At 32.4% G+C, this 21,920-nt stretch overlaps 1 protein-coding gene across 4 annotated transcripts; it reads right to left on the bottom strand.

The window, feature by feature from the left end:
- Window positions 1-6,568: 6,568 nt before the first annotated feature.
- On the bottom strand, window positions 6,569-10,931 carry LOC133290598 (pentatricopeptide repeat-containing protein At4g39620, chloroplastic). Of its 4 annotated transcripts, none has more exons than XR_009748692.1 (4): window positions 10,430-10,931; window positions 8,775-9,970; window positions 7,601-7,655; window positions 6,569-6,868 (listed from the first exon to the last, which is right to left on the bottom strand). XR_009748692.1 is itself a non-coding variant. In XM_061488710.1 (2 exons), the coding sequence occupies exons 1-2, from the start codon at window positions 10,754-10,756 to the stop codon at window positions 8,846-8,848; spliced, it is 1,452 nt and encodes a 483-aa protein (XP_061344694.1). In that variant the 5' UTR covers window positions 10,757-10,931; the 3' UTR covers window positions 8,089-8,845. The 4 variants fall into 4 exon arrangements, 1 of the variants encoding a protein (XP_061344694.1); XR_009748691.1 differs by lacking the exon at window positions 6,569-6,868 and adding an exon at window positions 6,923-7,220; XR_009748694.1 differs by lacking the exons at window positions 6,569-6,868; window positions 7,601-7,655 and adding an exon at window positions 6,923-7,220.
- Between the last annotated feature and the right edge of the window lie 10,989 nt (window positions 10,932-21,920).

Below are 21,920 nucleotides of genomic sequence, written 5' to 3'. Positions count from 1 at the left end.
TTAAAAGATAAATATTTTTTCCATTTAGTCTACCTGCGTCAATTTTAATTTTGTCCAAATTAAACTTATATTTTTTTGTGAAAAAGCAATTGTTTAAGTAATTTCAAGTCAATTATCACAATGATTTGGTAAAATTCCTCGTAAAGTAATTTTAAAATTCAAATTCAAACTCTTGAAATTAATTTTAAGTTTCGTCTGAGATCGCAATTTAATGTCACTGTGAACTGTGATCATCTACTTTTGGATAATTAATTCATTTTACAATAATATTTTCAGTTTGTAATCTTTTTTAAAAAAATGGGATTCTAAATGTAATAGAATTGATTAACGAACAATATTACGTCTTTAATGGAGGAATTCTCATAAAAATATTTATTTTCTGTAACATATAATACAACATTCAACCTAAAAGTTTAAAGTATCAGGTCAAGGTCATAATACTCATATTAATAAAGTTATATTTTAAAATATTGTCAATAAATATAAATTGTGATTAAGATGAAAATTAGGTAAAGAGTATATTAAAAATTTCAAATTATAACGTAACAACATTATTACAGCAAAAGAGATTGTTCATTCGATGACTAAGTTTAAAGCTAAGATGGGTGCTATGGCCATTAAAATTGATTTAGAAAAAGCCTATGATAAACTTAATTGGTCGTTTATTCATAAGGTTATCTCTGAAATCCAGCTTCCATCTTGGATGGTTTCATTATGGCATCTATCACAACAAATAATTTTTAAAGTGCTTGTGATTGGGGGTTTAACCGAAACTATCATTCCTGAACGTGGAATTCGTCAGGGTGATCCATTATCCCCATATATCTTTGTCTTATGTGATGAAAAGTTATCTCATCTTATTGCTCAATGGGTTGGCAGTGGTGTGTGGAAACCGATCAGAGTGTGTAGAGGTGGTCCAACAATTTCCCATCTCATGTTTGCAGATGATATTGTCCTTTTTTCTGAAGCTTCGGTGCAGCAAATGCAGGTAATAATGGAGTGTTTAGATCTTTTTTGCAGAATGTCTGGTCAAAGTATAAGTGTTCATAAGTCTACCATCTACTTCTCTCCCAATACATCTGATGCAAATGCGGATGCAATATCTGTGCTTTCTGGTTTCAAAAGAGTAAGTAGTATTGGTAAATACTTGGGCTCATTTATCAGGCAAGGGCGAGATTTGAAAACAAATTATGCTACTCTAATGGATCGGGTTCGAAAGAAACTAGATGGCTGGAAGCACCAAAGTTTTTCTTTTGCAAGGAGAGTCACACTGGCTAAATCAGTGATTGGTGCTATTCCTTCATTCCATATGCAAAATGGTCTTCTTCCCACATCTGTGTGTGATGAGATTGAACAGCTTCAACGTAATTTCATTTGGGGTATTAATAAAGCTCATTTAGTGGCTTGGGACACAATGTATAAACCGAAGGAAATAGGAGGCCTTGGTATTATCAGATTGCGTACACAAAATGAGGATTATATACACAAGCTGACCTGGAAAATCCTAACTGATAAAGATGAGCTCTGGGTTAAGATTTTGAGAGCCAAGTATGGCAGAGGAAAAGATTTGAGGCGCGAGATAAGTTCTAAGCCTTATGATTCTAAACTTTGGCGAAACCTTTCTAAATGTTGGAATAATTTTTTAGCTTGTCTTCGTTGGGAGGTGGGTGATGGAAAGACTATTAAATTCTGGGTAGATAATTGGTTGAATCTGGATGACAATCTAAGCAATCTAGCTCCTAATCACATTCCTGATTTGGAATTGCATAAAACTTTAGCAGAGGTTTTTCAGCAGGGTACCTGGGATATTCAATATATGAATCAATTTCTAAATGATGATCTAATCTCTAAGGTGTTTTGCATTCCTGATGCTTTGGAAGATAATACTGAGGATAGGTTAGTTTGGTGTCAGAATCATGTGTCATCTTCCTTAGTTAAGGTTGCCTACATGAACTTGATGAATTTTCAACATTCTCAAAGGAATTTTCCTTGGAAGAAGATTTGGGACTGGAAGGGTCCAGAAAGAATCAAGACTACGATGTGGCTGGCGTTCCTTAATAAACTTCTAGTTAGGAGTCGCACATGCAAGTGGAATGGGGGTCCTAATATATGCATTAACTGTCCCAACGGTGAAGAAACACTCATCCATGTCTTTCTAGATTGTTCTCAAGCCAAAATTTTGTGGATAGATTGGTTTGGAAGTAGGGTTCCCAACGATTTCTTCACGTTAGACCTACAGGCTTGGCTCATCAGGAATGTCAGTAAGGGTTGGAATCATCAAAACCAAGTTGATTGGAGAGATGTTTTCTTTACTACTTGTTGGCATCTATGGAATTGGCGTAATCTTCAGATTCATGATGATAGCTTTCGGAGACCAAGCAATGACAAGTTTGTAATCTCTGATTTTATTGCGCACTTAATTGAAGCAAGAGGAAAGAATAGAAGCATTCTTGGCAGTAACCCTAGTGTCCAACAACCTATTAAGTGGTGTCGTCCTGAACTTGGTTGGTTGAAGATTAATACAGATGGTAGGTGCTTCATCCCTATCTAGGAAGTATGCTAACTGTGGGGGCCTTATTAGAGATCACAATGGTGCTTTTCTAGGTGGATTCTCATTCAGGTTAGGTTTATGTAATCCTCTAGATGCAGAACTTTGGGATATACTCAAAGGTTTAGAGATGACTTGGGGTACTGGATCTAGGAGATTAGAGTTGGAATATGACTCAGAGATTGCAATCAGCACTATTCAAGGAGATATCAATAATCACAAAAATTCTCAGGTTGTTTCCCGTATTCACAAAGTGGCTTGCTGAAGATTGGGATGTTCGTTGGGTCCACACCTTTAGAGAGAACAACACATGTGCTCACTGATTTGCTTCTAGGCATTTTGAGGATGATAATAATCTTATTGTTTATCATTCTCCACCTCCTCTTTTGTTAAAGCTCCTTCTTGAGGATGTTTCTGTAGATCTTTTAATTATCTCGTCGTGTAATTTTTGTTTTGTTTGGAGTTTTGCCCCTCTGTGTTACAAAAAAAAAGTCTAAGTTTATTGGTTGAGAGGTTTTTATGATATTAAAGGTCTAAGCTTGCAATAAAGCACTTGTGACGAAAAATAACTATTTCAAGATATGAAGGGGAAAAAAAAGAAAAAAAATCAAGAGCAGTAATAAGTGAGTAACATTTGTTGAAAGACATCCAAGTCGCGATAACAAGTAATTCCTGCCAGAAGATTCTAGTTACAGTTAAAAATACATAACAATAAATGATTGTTTATCCAAATCAGAAAAACGAAAAGAGAGTTGGTAATAGTAATTTATACGAAATTGAATTCTACTGTGATACGCAATTAAGGACTCCAATTTTGAAACACATCTATTAAGGATGAGAAGTTTGACCAACTAAAGATTTCAATTTTAATATAAAAGTTTTTTTTTTAGATTACATCCGGGTATCCTCACAGCTGATAGTCATGAGATTAGTCCCTCGTCCCGGGTCAGCGCACAAAGCGGTAAAGAGCTGGTCACAGAATGCTTTCCATTCACAAGAGTTGGGGTTCGAACCCCCAACCACTTGCTTAAGGGACGAGATGCTGAACCATCACGCCCACTCACGTGGTTACATAAAAATATTTAAGCCACGTGTTTAAGTTATTTTTATATTTCAAGTTAAATATTTTTTTTTCCGAATTTTCAAGTAAAAGTATTTTATTTAAAATAAAAATCTCAAATTGTAATACAAAAAAAATTAACTTTTTAATAATTTATTGTAAAAAATCAAGGAGATGTTTGGTATGAGTATTTGGTATGGAATGGTGGGAAAGTGGGGTAGAGAATATTTATTTACCATGTTTGATATGAGTATTGTGAACAAAATGTCAGCAAATTGTTTTACCCGATATTTTTCTTTTGAACTACACAAAGGCAAATTTTTTCCCACTTAACCTTTGGTATATTTTTTTTCCTTGATTTTGATTCTCAAAAAGTAACATTTGATTCACTTTTTTTCAAAAAAAAGCAACATTTGATGATGACTCACTTGACATATTCAAAAAAATAAAGTTTATTTTGATAATTTTATTCACATTCTCATCAATATTTTACCATTAACCAAACATAGCATCCATAAAATTAATCCAACTTTTTTTGCAAAATTTTGGCCAACCGAATATTTTTTTGTAATTTATCCAGGATAAAAAAATTCTTATCATTTCTCTAACAAATTTATTTTTTTGATAAAAAAAAAATCTCTCGTACCAAACACAAGGCCTCGAATATTACTTCATTAAGAAAGATCACATGCAATCTAAACAGACAAAATTAGGAGAATGTGGCAGTGGCAATTGATGTTACGATGGAAGTGGATATTCTTATGTGAAAAAATAATTACGTGAGTCATGTTATTTGATCACAATCACTGATTTAAACATTATATATTTTTCTTTTTATTTTCTCATCATCAATGAATAATTATGATCAAATAACGTGAACGCATAATATTTTTCACATAAAAAATCAACTCCGTGAACATGACTTGCACCGAATGAGATAATGGGATCATCACGTGTCTCGATTCTTGTGCTTTGTTGGCAGGAACAGGTTCAACGCATTATTCGATAGATATAGAAGATTGATCATTAGGTCAGCGATCTTATCATGTATTATTTTTAACTTCATATTTATTTTCTTCCATATTCTTATTTTTTTTTAAGGATGTACGTGTACCTACCTCATATTGCACCGAAAATTTGTTTCTTTAGGGTTAGTTTTTTTAGAATTCACCAAGCATAATGTAGTCGCAATGTATCACCAAACATTTTCGTATCGCCTACCAGTTGATAATTCATAATTGTTTGTTTTTCATGTCAATAATTCATAAAGCTGGTGTGTGTTTTCATGCCTTTTATATGTAAAATGGTTTTGTGCAAAGAAATATAAGACAAAAAAGAAGAAGACAGAGACAGATAGTAACTTGGAATTTTTTTTTTTTTTTGTAATTAACTTGGAAATGTTTTTATTTAGTTATCTGTATAATAATATTTGAATAATAAACTACTCATGATTGATAATGATTTTTAATAAATATTAATCATTAGTAAATAAATTATTAATTAAAATCATTTATCGTAGAGTGTACCTGATTAAACGTGTAGATTTTTGTTTTTGTTTTTGTTTTGGTTGCACGCATAGACCTTTCGGCAACAAGCGTTTTCCCCCTAAGTTTTCCTCATTTTCTTTATTGTTTTTGCGTTAAATAACCCAAAAATAATACATGCTATTTGAATTTGAAGAAAATTGACAAACCAATACATATTTTAACCCAGATTTTAATTTTGCAAAGACTGACTAATTTTGGGGAAAAATTTAAAAACTGAAGACAATGAAGGACCACTATGCGGTGGCCCAATGTCAAAATTGCATCTTTGGAAGATTTCCATGTAAACTAGTTTGGGAAAGAATCATATATATAATGTTGTTGCCGGCTTAAGTGGAGTTAAAATATCGGAGCTAGCTGTTGTCAACCATGACATGGTCCCCCAACTCTTTTTTTTTTTTTTTTTTTTTTATAAATAAATCACTTTTTTAAAAATAAAATAAAAATTGAACAAGCAAAATATTTAAGTTATGGTTTGATTAACTCAGCTTGCTAATTTCATAATTCAGTCAGATCAAACCAAATAACATAATTAGTAGTTGGGCCAGAAATAAGACTATTACACATTAGTCTCATCTAATTTTTAAAAGATTAAATTGTAAGATTTTATTGGCTCGTGTGGTTGCATACACAGTTGTAAGGTGGCAACTTAACCGTTACGGGATCACTGAATTTTTAAGGACAGCATGACTATAACTTTACTAATTCACTTTTGTAATTTGGTCAAATGCAGGTATCTATTTATTTTTTTAAACTTAATATCAACTTGTTGGTATGATTGGCAGTGGCGGAGCCACAGAAAAAAATTAGATAATGCCAAAAGATTCAGCCACTAAAATTAGGTGGTGTTAAAATTGTATTGTTTTTAAAAATTCAACTAATATAAAGGCTATATCAATTTTTTTTAAGAAAATCTATACCATTTTAAAAAATTAGGTGGTGCCTACCTTTCAAATGGCTCCGCCACTGATGATTGGGACTCAAACTCGTGATCGTGTACATATCTAGTTCAAACATTCTTTTTTAAACATTTTTTTTAACAATGGTTTATTAAAATTACAATTCACTTTTGTATACATCAGAATAATTTCTTCAAAATTAGTTAATCTTTTCATATGCTTTTCTTTGAAAAAAGACATATATCATTCTTAATTTTTCTTTAAAATTTAAATTCAATTTTTCATCAACTATTTATTTAAAATTTTAGACATTTTTAAAAAGATTAATCTACATTTCAAATTTTATATAAATTTAAAAGTATTTATACAAAAAATTATTAATAATAATAATAAAGCACTCCCTTGCATATACTTTATGCGATCATAAAATGGATCTTAAACGTGGCCAGAATCATCTAGAGGTAACAATGGCAGTGGGTTGTCTCAGGTATAATTTAATATAATCTTGCCATGTAAGAGAATTTTAACCATATAATGGTAGATTAATGATGATAATGGATGAGATAAAAAAATGTTGAAATAGGAAATTATAAGATCATCACTGTTAATTTATACATCAATGGTTAAAAATCTCGCACATGACATAACTATATTATTTAACACCTAAGAGGATACATTTTGCATGTAACAATATAGAGCCATTCACTATATTGGGCTGAACAATTGTCTTTATAACCTGTTCTACATCAGATAAGAAACCGAACCATACATGTTTGTTCATAACCTGTTCTGCATCAGATTAGAAACCGAACCATACCTGTTGTAAATTAAAGAAGTCCAATCATTCAAATGTTCCTAAGTGCTAACACAATAAATTTTATTCGACAAATTGTTTTATTAATCCACTGTTTTCAGTACTGTGGAGAAAACATTACAATTCAACCTTTTAGCCTTGATATCAAATTGAATCAGTATGATCATTGTTCAATCAATAACATCATTGATGAAAATTTCATTTGTAAATCATAGATGTGCTCATTGCGCTGCCGCAGCTTCTCGTTTGGATTGGTTATCAACTAAACTAGCTTTGGTTGTTGTTCGGTCTAATACATTCTTCAAAGACCATAGTGCCATGAAGATGGGGACAATGCACATGAAATACCTTATACCTATGAACAAAAATGAACCATTCATGACAAGCGAAGCCACACAAATTTTATTCAGGAAGCCAAGGGAAAATAAAATTCTAACCAATTTGCCAAAATAATATCCAACTTACCAAAGATCAAAGGAAAATAGTCCATAATTATTTATATAAAAAAAAAAAAAGACAACAAAGGGGATAAATAAAGAATAAATATTTTATTATCCTTCAATAGAGTTGTGATTTGTGTTTTGGCTTTGAGAATCTTATTGTCTCTTCATTGTTGCTATGTTACTCATGGATATGTGTGGCGCAGTGGCGGTGGTATTTGGGGGCCAATTAAAAATTGTCACAGCCAAACATTTAAATAATAAAATAGTCTAAAAGTGAGTGAAACCTACACACCTGAAAGTCATTTATGATCAATCGAGAACTCCTGTTAGTACTTTCCAACATGTCACTGAACCAGAAAGTGAGTGGGTTAAGCATCCCCAACAAATTCTTTCAAATATAAGAGATAGAAAATAAATTTTCATGCAGTTATAAAACTAAAATATATCATAAAAAACATCATTTTGGCTGCCATTGTCATCTGGTGCTGCATCATCACCAGCAAGAGAAAGCATTAGTCATTTCAGACAAGAACTAGTTGAATATAATATATACTACATATGGAGCCTAGGATAACAGGACCTTCTATGTCTATATTTCTGTTGATATAACTTTATTAAATGGGTTCAGTGCTTCATTTGCAAATTGCAACTGGCAAACTTGCAATCAACAGACAAGAAAAAAAATATTCAGATGAACGAACAGACACAGCTTAAGAAAACAAAAAAAAATAAAGATACTGAAAGTGAAAAGGGAAAATGTCAACATTTTCTTACGAAAAATAGAGAATTGTGAGCGTGGGAGATATAGCAGCAAGCCAATCAAATTCACCACAAACGGGAATGAAGGTAATTGTCGCAAGTGACTAAAGGAAGGACATGCAAGGCCCAAAATTTCCTCACTTAGGCTCTATTTCTTAAAACAATATTCGTTTGATACACAATAGACAATTTTATACATATTATAGTTTACCAAACATAACAGGGCAATAGACTAGAAATGAAACATTGTTTACCACCATGGCAAATAAGCACATATCATTACTTATTCTTTTCTTTTTTTGTACTAAGAATATTAAATTTCAGCACCAGAAGTTAATTTTACCAAGTATTCTGAAATGCCTTAATTTTCCTCAAGATTCATTGTTGTGACTTCCTAATTTATTAAATGTACTTGCTTAAATTAATAGGTTTAGGGTTTAGGGTAACTAAGCATGATTCTTCAGGGCTTATCATGCAAAAGCCAACAGCAAGTCTGCGGGCCCGAAGGTTAATACATGAACAGAGGAGTTGCATCTTATAAGATGAATAATTTAATTTCAAGGAAACGGCATTATTATACTATTTATTTGAGAAAAGTTAAAAAAAATGATGTCATATGAAGACCAAGTGAAAATTTGTTCCTCAGAAGAATCAATATGATGAAAAATGGAATGATGGAGAAGTGGTGGCAAAGTGATTTAACATACCACCTCACAAGTGAACTGTGCTGCTTGTATGCAAGTCACAGATGAGTTAAATTCTTGATGTGAATTGCCAACTATGTTTCTAGCTGAGCTTTTGCAAAATCTCGGGGGTTGTTTGAATCTGTTGCCGCATCAGCAGATCCTGAATTTGCTGGTAAAGATCCAAAAGCACCCAGAGCATCCAAGAAGAACCTCTTATTAGGGATAATACCATCTTTATCCATATGCTTCAGCAACTTATCTAGAAGCTCCTTTGAGTTGGCTTTAGTGTAAGCCTTATAAAGAAGTTTATATGTTGATGAATCAGGAAATATTTGTATACTCCTTGCCCTCTCAAATAGTGAATTTGCTTCCTGTGGTAAACCATTTAAGCAGTAAACATCAAGCATAGCATTTAGGGTTGAAACTTTTATCTGAACTTTTGACTCAACCAGCCCATCAAACAATTCTATTGCCCTGGAAACACAATCACAGAAGCCATACATATAGATGAGACTCTCATGTGTGATAAAGCTCGGTCTGTAACCCATGTCAGTCATCTTTTTGAAAACATTTTCTGCTTTATCCTTAAGCCGTGCCTTCCCATAGTTCAAAATCATTGAATTAAATGTAGGAAGTGTTGGTTTCTCCTTGGAGCGTAATAAGCTCTTAAACACTTGCTCCATCTTATCGAATTCCTGCTTCTTCCCATATGAATCAATCAGCAAATTAAAGGTAATCAAGTCAGGCTTACACTGATTGCTTTTCATTCGAGCAAGCACTGATTCCATTTCGCGGATCATCCCATTTTTTCCGTACGCATCCATCACACCATTAAACGTGTAAATGTCCGGCGAAACAATGCTCTCGACAAGATCCTTAAACAAAGAATTCACCTGATCCACTTTCCGAGCTTGCGCAAAAGCTCTCAAAAGAATATTGTATGTAACAATGTTGGGCTTACACCGCTCCATTCCTTTCATCTTCTCAAAGTAGCCAAGAGCTTTGGCCAAAACCTTTGCTTTATCCCTTGAATGAAGGTGAGCTGTAATGAGTGCATTATACACAGAAGTATCCGGGCGACAGCCAGCATTTCGCATCTCCGAGAAAAGCCACATAGCCATTCTGGTTTGGCCTTTCTTCCCCATAACCGATATGAGTTTTGAGTAAATTCCATTATCAGCAATATACCATCGTTGTTTCTGCATCCATCTGAAAACCTGAATGCCAAATATCATAACTCTTTAAGTGAGGTAGAGTCAACCATTGACATTTTCATTACACTGTATCCGTGCTAATTGTCATGCTCCCTTATTTTAATCCATACTACTATGTTCTATAACGTGATATGATTTTTTTTTTCCCTTTTTTATTTGCCCTAATCCAATGTCAGTGTATACCAACCACAAGCTTCCCTTACATATGACCTACAAATGAAGGATATAATGAGATATGATGTTTACTAAAAAAGTTAAAACAAATTTAAGTTGCATCCCACAAACTAGATTCCCAAAATTCTATGAAAATTGGAGGCAACGAAACACGAGATTAATCTTATGGCAAAAAAAAATTAAATTAGATTTTTCCTCTCATCGGACACCCATTTTGATAAATCATAAGATATTGTCAACAATTAAAAAAGTTGAGTAGTTAAAGAGCTATGAGAAGGGGAAAGTGACCTCAATGCATTGTAACCATTTATCATATTTGCCAAGCTCTTCAAAGAGCAAAAAGCAATGCTCGGTTCTGACCAGCTTCACATACTTGTTCAGTGTCTTCAACAAAGGCTCTTTGTCACTTATCTTGCGCGTGAGTAAAAGAACCAGCTCTTGAGCTTCCGATTTGTCGCGCGTTCTCTTTGCCTTCGAACGGGTCGAGCTCGAACCACATGAAATTCGGGTCAGTGGGGCCAAACGTGGATTGTTACTCCCGCAATTTGCAAAAGAAGAAGAACAATAAAGACTAGACATGGGAACACGGTGGAGTTGCACAGAGTGAGACAGCATCGATTGAATTTACAGAGACACATACACACGCAGAGGGTGTCGCTGGGCCATTAACGTCGATGCTTTTCATAAAAAAACATTTTTTTTCTTGATTTGGGCCCAAAGAGATAACTACCAAGGCCCGAGAACCCGGCTTTGATTTATGAAACTCGGACCAAGGGGGTCTGGTGTTACGGAAAAGTTGCAGGAAAGTGCGATGGATGAAGTTTATCATACTATGTTTATAATGAGGGAAAAACATGTGTCATAAAAAAGAAGAGTAAATACTTTTTTTAGTCCCTCGCAATATTCACGTAGCCCTTTTCTGTCTCTAACAATAAAAAAGGGACAAATTGGTCCCTGAAATAACAAAAAAGAAGCCACGTTCATCCTTCGGTTAACTCCCACCTAATGGCCCAACTAATGGTGCACAGTTGGCACGTTAGTTTGCTGACGCGGCTTGGATGTGGGACACCGTGAAAGACGAGACAACGACGTTTTGGTCTCTGTCAAAACCACGAGGGCCATTTTGGTCCCTGTCAATATGCACGAGGACGTTTTTAGTCCCTAACAAAAAGCACGGGGCCCTTATTGGTCCCTAACCAAAGAAAAATAGGCACATGACTTCATTGCTTTTCTATGCAGTCCAATTTTGCAAAACAGAAGTGCATTGCATCAGAAACAGGAGTGCAATCCAATTTTGCAAAACAGGAACATGACATTAAATTGAATTTGTATGCAGTCCAATTTGTTAAACTAGAAGACATGGATGTACAAGAACTACAACTACGTATATTAGTTAAAAACATCAAAAATGGTAAACTTAAACATTCATCAACCCTGTGAAACATAATAGCTGGAACATGATTTGAGTATCATTATATTTGAAGACATGGATGTACAGTAGTGCATTACAAAATAAAGCCAACTGCCACGAATTAAAAGAAAGGCCTCTAATACAATATGGCCAGAATTTACAAAAAAAACATTGACATAATAAGGCCTCCAAATACATAATGGCCAGAATTTTCAAAAAAAGTCAGTCATATAATAATAAACCCTTCTCAGTTGGCTCATGCACTACTCTCAGGTCATATACAGTAGCAGGTCATTTTCTTGAGGCAGGCCTTGGTGGCCTAAAATCAGGTGTGTTCATGAAGGCCAATAATATACTTCGTGTGCCACTGGTTGCTGCATTCATTGTTTCATTACTCAACAACTCATTTGCTTGTTGTGGATTTGATGGAGGTGGGCTGCTTCCTCTCAAGTTGCCTTCATGTGGCTGAGAACTACCAACTACTGCAGTACAGTCAACTGTCATGCATTGCAATTATCAACAATCATTTACCATTTACCTGGCTTCTTCTCTGATTTTTCTCTGTATTTAATTATCAACAATCATGCAATTATCTTTTATAGAAAATAAATAGTATAATTGTAATGCTACAATACTGAAGATATTGTTCGTAAATCGCATAACGCTATGTCTTATACAGACTTAGAGAATTAAAGCAGTTCATAGTATTCTAGGGATCGTAAAAGCTGTTTGCAAGAGCCAAGAATCCCTTTTAACAAAGTGGAAAGCTTAATTAGCATTGAAAAAGAAATGAATAATCGCTAATAAGGTCAAAACTTCAGTTAGAAACACAAACTTCATTGAAATAGAATGCCAAGGAGTATTTTACTTTGTGATGAAATTTAGTTTAATTACTTTGTGATGAACAAATGGACTGCACTTCTGTTTCTGATGTAATGCACTTCTGTTTTGCAAAATTGGACTGCATAGAAAAGCAATGAAGTCATCTGCCTATTTTTCTCTGGTTAAGGACCAATAAGGGCCCCGTGCTTTTTGTCAGGGACTAAAAACGTCATCGTGCATTTTGACAGGGACTAAAATGGCCCTCGTGGTTTTGACAGTGACCAAAACGTCGTCGTCTCGTCTTCCACGGTGTCCCACATCCAAGCAGCATCAGCAAACTAACGTGCCAACTGTGCACCGTTAGGTGGGAGTTAACGGAATGATGAACGTGGCCTCTTTTTTGTTATTTCAGGGACCAATTTGTCCCTTTTTTATTGCTAGGGACTGAAAAGGGCTTCGTGGATATTGCGAGGGACTAAAAATGGTATTTACTCTTAAAAGAATGTAAAATTGTGTTATTTTAAGTGAGTAAAAAGATAGATAAAGGGAAAGAGAGAGTGCACAAAAATAAATAAAGACGTAGATCTCATATCTTTGTGAGAGTGAAATGATATAAGTTATGTCATTTTAAAAGGATAAACATTTTTTTCCTTATAATTATAAGAGTTACAGTATTCTTATCCCTGAATTTTTTTACTATCAATCTATTACCATTTTAATCATCTCACCTTTTAACCCATGATCTTTTAAAAACTTCTGAGAGAAGAAAAACAATTTTTAGTATAATCCTCGGACTACATAAATATTAAAATGATAGTGAAATGGTAGTAAACAATAGTGATAGTATAAATATCCTCTCTCATTATTATCTTGTTATATAAAAAAGTATTTTTTACGAGTAAGATCTATTATAATTTGTACCATCGCCTGCCATTTTGTCAAAGATAGTTAGAATATTACAGTTCCGACTTATATGATTTCTTTTTGCCAGTTTCCTGTAATTCTTTAATAATAATAATAATATTAATAATAATAAAAAAGAGGATCATTATTCTTATAATCTATTTTTGTTTACAATCTCTTATAACTTATTTTTCATCACTGATTTCCTTCAATCTAACGATTATAATTTATTATGTCATATTTATTAATTAATTATTAATTTCAATAAATTATTGGATTGATGGAAATCAACAGTGAAAAAATAGGTTATAAGAGATTGTAAGCGAAAAGAGATTGTAAGAATAACGCTCCTCGTAAAAATAGGATAGGTTATATTTACTATCATTTTTTCTTACTACCAACTTTATTATCATTAAATCAAAATTAAATCAACGAATATAAAATAACATTAAGTGAAAATTGTTGATTTAATTTTTATCCAACAATGACATAAGAAATATTAAGAAAAAATATATATAGTAAGTATAATCTCCCCGTCACTATTGAATACCATTTAACTTTTGAACAAAAACATAGGCATAAAGAAATTTTATTTCTAACTTTTACTCTCTTTATGGCCCTTTAACTCCACTTCTTTTTTGCAAAAGCTACTATTAGTAATCGGTATCATGAGAATTTATTGACCTCGATCCCAAAACCATCCAACTCAGCACTTCTTTAACGTATGCAACTCAATTCTCCACATCAAATAGGTTCTCCTTCCTATCATTCTTTCTTTCTTTCTCTCATGTTTTTTTTTTTTCACGAAACTCATCCGCATCCTATATGAGCTTTAATCCCTAAACATTAGAGTTGGTGGAAGTTATTAGGAAATATTTTGCATTTAATATATACGTAATGATAGAATTACAATTAGTTGTCAGCATATTGATAACATAGGATTAGAATTAATTGTCAGCATAATTAGTATGTTAATATTTCGCATTGTCAGCATATGATCAGAATTAGTTGTGAACATAATTAATATGTCAATATTCTGCATTGAATATAATTAATTGTCAGCATAGTTATAGGATTATAATTAGTTGTCAGCAAAAATTCAAAATTTAAATTGTAAATCTTTCCTACTGTATTCCTTTTGTATTTAAGAGCCATGTTGGCACGAGCACGACAACGAAATAAACACGGCCCATGTTTGAATTCATAATGTCAGGATTATGCCAGTTTTTGTAAAAGTCATATCTCCTTTGTTTCTTAAACAAACGCGGCAAATTATATATCATTTTAAAGTCCCAGGTGTATAGTTTCATGTGTCCAAGTTTGAGAATTTTTGGGTAGCAAACGAGTTTCTAGTTTGGTGAGAAATCAAAGTTGTCAGAATTCTATTTACTTTATTTGTCGTAAAATCTTGATATTTGTTGGGTTGATTGTTTGAGCTATAAAGCTCCAAATTGTGTGAAGCTTGAAACTATGTAAAACTAACTCAAAGGTCTTTAATCCTTAAAAAAATATTACTTATATTTCTCAAAGTAAATAATTTATGAAGTTAAAACTATAAGTAACAAAGTTAGACAATTTCATTCTTGATTCTTAATTATTAATGTTGCACTTAATACCATAATGAGTTAATACACGGACTGCACACATAGTGTTACCAGATGGAGTGAAATGAAGGGAAGGAATGCTCTAGAAGGTCCATCGAAGTCTACTTCCATATACAGATCAATAAATGTGAAGTCTCAATCATTTTGAAATGCGTCTACTGCTAACGTGATATCCTTAACAATCTCCACGGGAACTCGACCAACTCTCTTTACCCGAAGCACATCTAGCAGTCAACTGAGACTTAGATTGATCCCGTTGTAATCTCAACTTCTTGTATATAAACTTCTTCAGATCATTGTAACTACATCGAGGGCTCATATTAAATTTTCATATCATCTTCAAAAACTTAGCCATTGGGGCTAAAATATTTCCCCTCATTGTAGTACACAAGCAAATATTGAATGATTGTTGTTACTCATTTTGTAAAAATTAAAACAAAAGAATAGGAGGATGAAGTAACATTGACAAATACAAACACAAAACTAGCGAGTTTGAACGTACGGATTATATGTTCTGAACATATGGAAGTATGAAATAGGGAAGGGGGATTATATAGCATTGAACTCGTTGGGACTATTGGCGAGTTTCTTACATGTGGCAGGTAGACATATACTCACTGTCAGTGGAAACGAGTTCTTTTTTGACTCGTCAGACTATACTCGCTGCCACTAACAACAAGTTTATATCTGTCTGTCACGTGTCATACTTTTGTTGAAAAAAACTAAACACTTTGACTACCATAATCGCTATAGCTGGCAGTGAGTTTGAACCCCTCAGGAAACATGTCATGTGACAAACCAAACTCGCTGGCAATTATAACCAGTTTAAAGACGTGGAATTATGATAAAATTTCTCGCCGGGGAGGTGTTCTATAAAAAAAAGTTCAAAAAAGGAACAATGCGGTTAATGTCCTGTAATTTTTAAAGGGTTTTATTAATCTCTTTCCACATAAGATAGTTATCTTATGTGGTAGAGAGAAAATGAGTGGGTCCCACCATTGTAAGAAAAAAGAAAAAGAAGAAAAAAGTAGGTTGCGAAAATCGAAGTGAGAAAAAATGAGATAAGTTATTTTAGGTGAAAGGAGAGTTATATTTTCCATTTTTAAAATAATGTAATAAGTTACTTAAGATAGTATACAATAGTCACATCACATGGCATACGGGATTTGAAGCGCAACTCACAGGATCGTGCAGATCCTTGGTTTTTGTATCAAATTTTATTATCACACAATTTTATTCATTCACTTTACGTAAATATTATTTATCATCATAAATATTTATTTAGCAAAATAATAATTAACAAAATAAAATATTAAATAAATGAAAATTTTAATTATTTCATTAAAAATAAAAAATTATGGTTAAACTAAAATAACCCCATGCCAGTTGATTCCCAATTTTGGTAATTTTTTTAAAAAAGTTTCAAATACTCGGTAAAAATAATTATTTTGCTGAAAAATAAAAAAATTATTATCAAATCATGATCTATGGTAATAAATTCATTACAATTAATTATAATTTGATAATTAATTTTTTTTGTATTTTTGGTGAAAACAATTTGAATTATTTTACCGAAAATAAAAATAACTTATCAAATTATGATTGATGAAGATAAATATAAATCTTCTTACTCTTTTTTAAACAAACCAATTTTACTCATGAGTGTAACACGTGACACAATCTCGTGAATTATGCACGAGGGAGGTGTATAACTAGTTGTGCATGAGAGTGGATCTTCTCATGTGCTAATTAACATGATTATGTCATGTGAGGCAATCATAACCATACATGAGTGAGGTAATGGTGATAAGAGAGGTGAGAGAAAAAATATAAGGATAAAAAATTACACAATCATCACCGTTGATTTAATTATTAATGGTTAAGATCCTCTCATATGACATGATCATGTTAAATTACACATAAGAGGATCCATTTCCGTTGCGCATAAGGTGTATTCGTGACTCAACTGATTGCATCACTTAACGGTTGGGCATCCCACCTATATACTAATTACATTATTTTGAAAAGTAATTTATGTCTATATTGTTTGGGTAATTTATTTTTAAATTTGCATTAATAATATTATTTTTCGTTGAATACGACATCTAAACATGTAAATGCCACGGAAATACCCATGTAAGTGCAAGCACTAACTTATTATAGTAAGATATAATATATTTTTAATGTTTCTCATGTGTTTATTAATATGATCATATTATGTGAGAGGATTCTAATCATTCATAGATAAATCAATGGTGACAGAAAATGAAAGAGAAAAAAATATTAGAATAGGAAATGATAAGATCATCATCATTGATATATCTATGAATAATTAGAATTATCTCACGTAATATTATTATGTTAACTAAGACATGATACATGATGATAGGATCTATTTCCATTTTTAATAGATGGCCGTGAAACTTGTTGAAGTGGTCAAATGCCGCATAATTTTGTGGAAATTGCATATTCATTCCTTTTTCACGTGTGTTTTTATTCGCTAATAGCGGACCTCCGCGATAGCGACGTTTAAGGTGGCCTGAATCAGACCCTTGAACTCTTGAAGCGCGATGTCTCTCGAGTAACCTCAAAGCATCCAATTTTAGCGGTAATGGATTAAATCAAGTCATTGACAAGAAGAAATAAATCTCGAATAAATGGTTGCATTTAAGGAACAGGGAAAATGTGTCAAGATAAATATCTAACTAAAGCATCACTCTTCGAATTAAAAATAAAAATAAAAGTTCATCACTCTTCGCTCATAAACGAGATCAGAATCCCGAAATCCATTTTGAACAACATCATAATCACGTGTACTAGGAAAACGATAAACAAAAAATGGGTCAAGTGCACTATGCCACGCTAATTTATTTGTACAATTACACTTTAGCAATTAATTTATAAAATTAAGCACACTCCACATTGATGACATTTCTTAATGTCCTGCCCATCATCCAAAATTGTAAATATATCTAGAATGATACAATGCAAACATAGCCAAAAAAAAAAGGTAAAGGAAGGATTTTAACACTTATTAATACTTGGCTAATAAAAAAAGTTAAAGGACTATAAATAAATATTAATAAGTGGGTTTGCATCCAGTCAGATCTTCATGGTGCTAACTAAAAAACTTTGTAATAAACTACAAACTTTGTCTGACCCGTATTGAATCAAAACACAGTTTAACTCGTAATCACATCAATTGATGAGAGATCAGTTTTTCTGTTCTGCTTTGCTTTTTTCTACGTTCTATTTGTCAGGAAAAGAGTAGCCGTGTGAGAGGGTCTAGCAAAGGATAAGAATTAATGTTATATTTGTATTGGAAAAGTGGGATCCTTTAACCTCATATCATGCATATGAGATCATCCCTTCCAAATTTATTACGATTGGCAGGTTAAAAAATTTAAAAATTACAATTTAAATAATAAATTACAGAATTAATATTATTTTTAGATATTTTTCATAATTAATATAATCAGTTACATCCAAATTAATGCGGAACTAGTAGTACACCAGTTTGGTGCAACTCACGAGAGGATGCCACATGGCTCTAAAGGTGGTCTTTTTTTTTTTTTTTTGTAATACTAAATGTGGTCTTCTGTGTATTATATAATCTACTATCGAGAGTTAGTGATCGGATTGATAATGAGAGCATGCCATGTGGCACCAAAGGTGATCATCTGTGTAATATACAATTTATTATTGAAATCTAGTAACCAAATTGGTAATGATTTAGGGTGACCATCTAGGAATGAGCTCAAATTTAACCGAATCCTTGGAATTGATCTTCTGATTAAGGCTCATGCGGCTTATGATGAGCACCAACTTTTTTTGGACTTTCGGAGTAGTTTTCATTATTTTATTTTTTTTTCTTTTTATTTTTGTATGGATAATTTTGTAATTAGCTATTTTCTTTTTTCTTAACTATTTAAGGACATTGTGAATTCTAGTTTATTTGGTTATTTGATATTGAATAAAGATATTATTGTGAGATGTAACTACTCTAAATCCTTGTTCATTCTGTCATGACCATTATAGTTTGTATAACTGAATTAGTTTGAAACCAACCATAAAATTATCATAAATTAATTTTGAACCATAAACCGATTCAAGAAAAATAAATTTAGTTTATATAAAATAAAATAGTTAAATTCTTGGAACTGAAATCGATTTAAACCTACTTGATTAGGTTCAGTTTAACAAAAAAAAATCAATTCAGATTGAATCATGCTTGCCCTTAATGTCATATAGCAAGCTCTTATGAGTTGCATCCAAATTAATGCGCAATTATTTACACATCAAATTAAATGCAATTGCTTGCATTAGTTACATAAAACATTTGAGCATGACATTAATTTTAAATTTATTATTTAAGTTATAATTTTTAATTTTTTTTTTTGCCTGACTGGCATTTTACATGAAACTTGGAGGTATATATTCCGCAAAGCATTATACACTCAAGCAGCCGTTTGAGGATTTTAATTAGGGATCATGAGTTCAAAACCGTGCGGGACTTCTCTTCTAAAATGAAAACGTTAAACAATGCTGTGCCATCCACTGTTCAATGTTGCCCGTACCCACCTAATCAGATCCATAAAAAAAACTTTGGATGGCTTAGCTTAGTCCTCACCTTGTCCCTACTTTAGCCACATACTGATATTTGTTGTGTAGTAGTATCTAGAAAGTAGTGCAACCTCTATTCATCATATTGTCTTTGTTGGTGTTTGGTTCGTGATTTTTGCAAATTTTTCCAAAGTGTAACATATTCTCAGTTGTCTACATTTGGTAGAAGAGATAAAAAAATTTAATTGACAATTGTATGTAAAAAAGCAACATATGTATTATGCGTTCAACATAGTATTTGGAAGAAAATTGGGTAAATGACAAAATGCAACATATGCATAGTGCAACTTGCAACTTTCAATGTGTTTTTTTTAGTAATATTTTACTCAATCAAATAATTTTTTTTAAATTTTTTACCAAATTTACTTTCTTACCAAATTTACTTTCTTACCTTTTTGCTAGTAATTATTTTTCTGGTAATTTTTTTTTTCCTCTACTAAACATTCTCTTTGTAAAAAGTTTAAAATCTCAATTCTAATATTCGCTCCAAATCAAACTAAACATAAAATAATCAACTGATTAAAATATTAAAAAAAGAAAGAAAAAAGAAAGTAGTGATACCCGGGAACTCTCTCACTAACACTGCAGACGGACCACCTCTCTTGGCTTGGCCTACGTTTTTAATAATAGAGCGGTGATATTTGGCACCAAAAACATTATATTATTTTTATGCATTGTTTCTTTGGAAAAATAAAATAGAATAAAAAATATATTGACATGTGTGTTATATTATTAAAAAAAAATTGTACATGAACGATATGAAACTTATTATATAAATTTTAGAATAGGTTATTCTACTTATTAGCCTTTTTAATCCCGTTAATTATAATCTCATTCAACGGTAGAAATTTGTGAAATAAAATAAATTATTTTTTTCTTTCTTTTTCCTCGATGCCTCCCACTCCCTTTCTCTCTCCTCTTCTTTCTTCATAATTCATTTTAGGAGAAGAATATTGTAACAACTAATTAGTGTTACTACTAATGTTACTACCATTCAATTTTACCGTTAGATCGATTATGTTCATCCAACGATTATATTTATTTCTATTTTGGTATAATTATGATTTTTTATATTTAATACTTTATATTTATTTATACTTTTGTATGATTATGATTTTTCAATTGGATATGATATTGTAATACGAGGAAGAGAGACACTAATTATATAAAAGCATGAATTTGGGAAATTTTTTACTTTTTCATTTAGAAACCGCGATTTTGATACGGAACTTTCAACATCTCAGCAGCATGCGAAATTAGTCCCGTACCAGTCTGCAGGATTAGTAACGTGATGCATAGCTGAGGTGCGGGACCGATGATGTGATAGTAGGTACCATATTGATCACATACGAGAATGGTGATGCATTGCTTTGATTGCACGTTTAACCGCATTATAATAGAAAACATTTTTCAGCAGGCATAGTTACAATTCTTTCCTAGATATATATGCTATGGCACGGGCCAATCTTATTAAAATCGATCTCGTCATTGACCTGGTCGAGGTACTGGATCACTGGTTTAATCAGTAGGTCACTGGTTCAATCGTATGACTCAGTAATTATATGTAATTGAGTAAACATCCTTTTTGGTCCATGGCAATATCTGCGAAATCCTTTTTAATCCCTGACAATAAAAAAGGACTAAATTGGTCCCTAAAATTATAAAAAAAGAGCCACATTAGTCCTTATGTCAACTCCTCCGTCACTAACGTGGCCCTTTTTGCATACTGTTAGGGACCAATTTGGTCCTTTTTTATTGTCAAGGACTGAAAAGGATTTCGTAGATATTTCCAGGGACCAAAAAAGGTGTTTACTCTATGTAATTTTATAATTTATATTAAAAGATTATAAACATACTCGAATATCTAAAAAAATGATAAATATTTCAAATATTTTAATATAAAAATAAATAAATTACATATTATTATTCAATAAAGGATCAAACAAAAATATAATGATCATGATACGAGGCTTTAGGTTTAAAAAACGATATCTTTAACTATAAATCAAATCAAATTTTTTTAGATAGTGCATAATTGAAATAATATTAAGGTTGTTGGTACATAACTTATATAAGTCAATAAGTAAAAAAATATTTAAATATGTACATTATGATTTATTTATTTTTGAAAAAATAAATAATTTGAATTTTTTTTATTTTTTGGGACTGGGCCGGGTCACCGGTTAACCGACCGGGTCACCGGTTTTCATGAAAACCGGCTGGGTTGGACCAGGTCACACCGGTTCTGATGCATGGCCGATCCGTTGCTTCAACCGAACCGATTATATGACCAGTTCCCGAGTCGACCCGACCGATCGGTTTTAATAATAATGGCACGGTGAGTTTGCCCTTCTCTTCGTCTTCGTCTGCGTCTTTCTCTCCTCTTTTTCCCAACCCCACTACACTAAAGCCCTTA

The sequence above is a fragment of the Gastrolobium bilobum genome, unplaced genomic scaffold (assembly GCF_033153095.1).
Source record: "Gastrolobium bilobum isolate Gb01-03AN ecotype WA unplaced genomic scaffold, APGP_CSIRO_Gbil_v1 utg4377, whole genome shotgun sequence".
Classification (NCBI taxonomy): domain Eukaryota; kingdom Viridiplantae; phylum Streptophyta; class Magnoliopsida; order Fabales; family Fabaceae; genus Gastrolobium; species Gastrolobium bilobum.
The sequence above is the reverse complement of the archived record's forward strand: the minus strand, read 5'-3'. Positions and strand labels throughout refer to the sequence as shown.

Excerpts from the sequence above, each read along its gene's own strand:
- LOC133290598 (XM_061488710.1), bottom strand. The coding sequence starts at position 10,756 with ATGCTGTCTCACTCTGTGCAACTCCACCGTGTTCCCATGTCTAGTCTT. Across the intron at positions 9,971-10,429 it reads AATGGTTACAATGCATTGAG|GTTTTCAGATGGATGCAGAA; the intron begins GTCACTTTCCCC and ends TTTGGCATTCAG.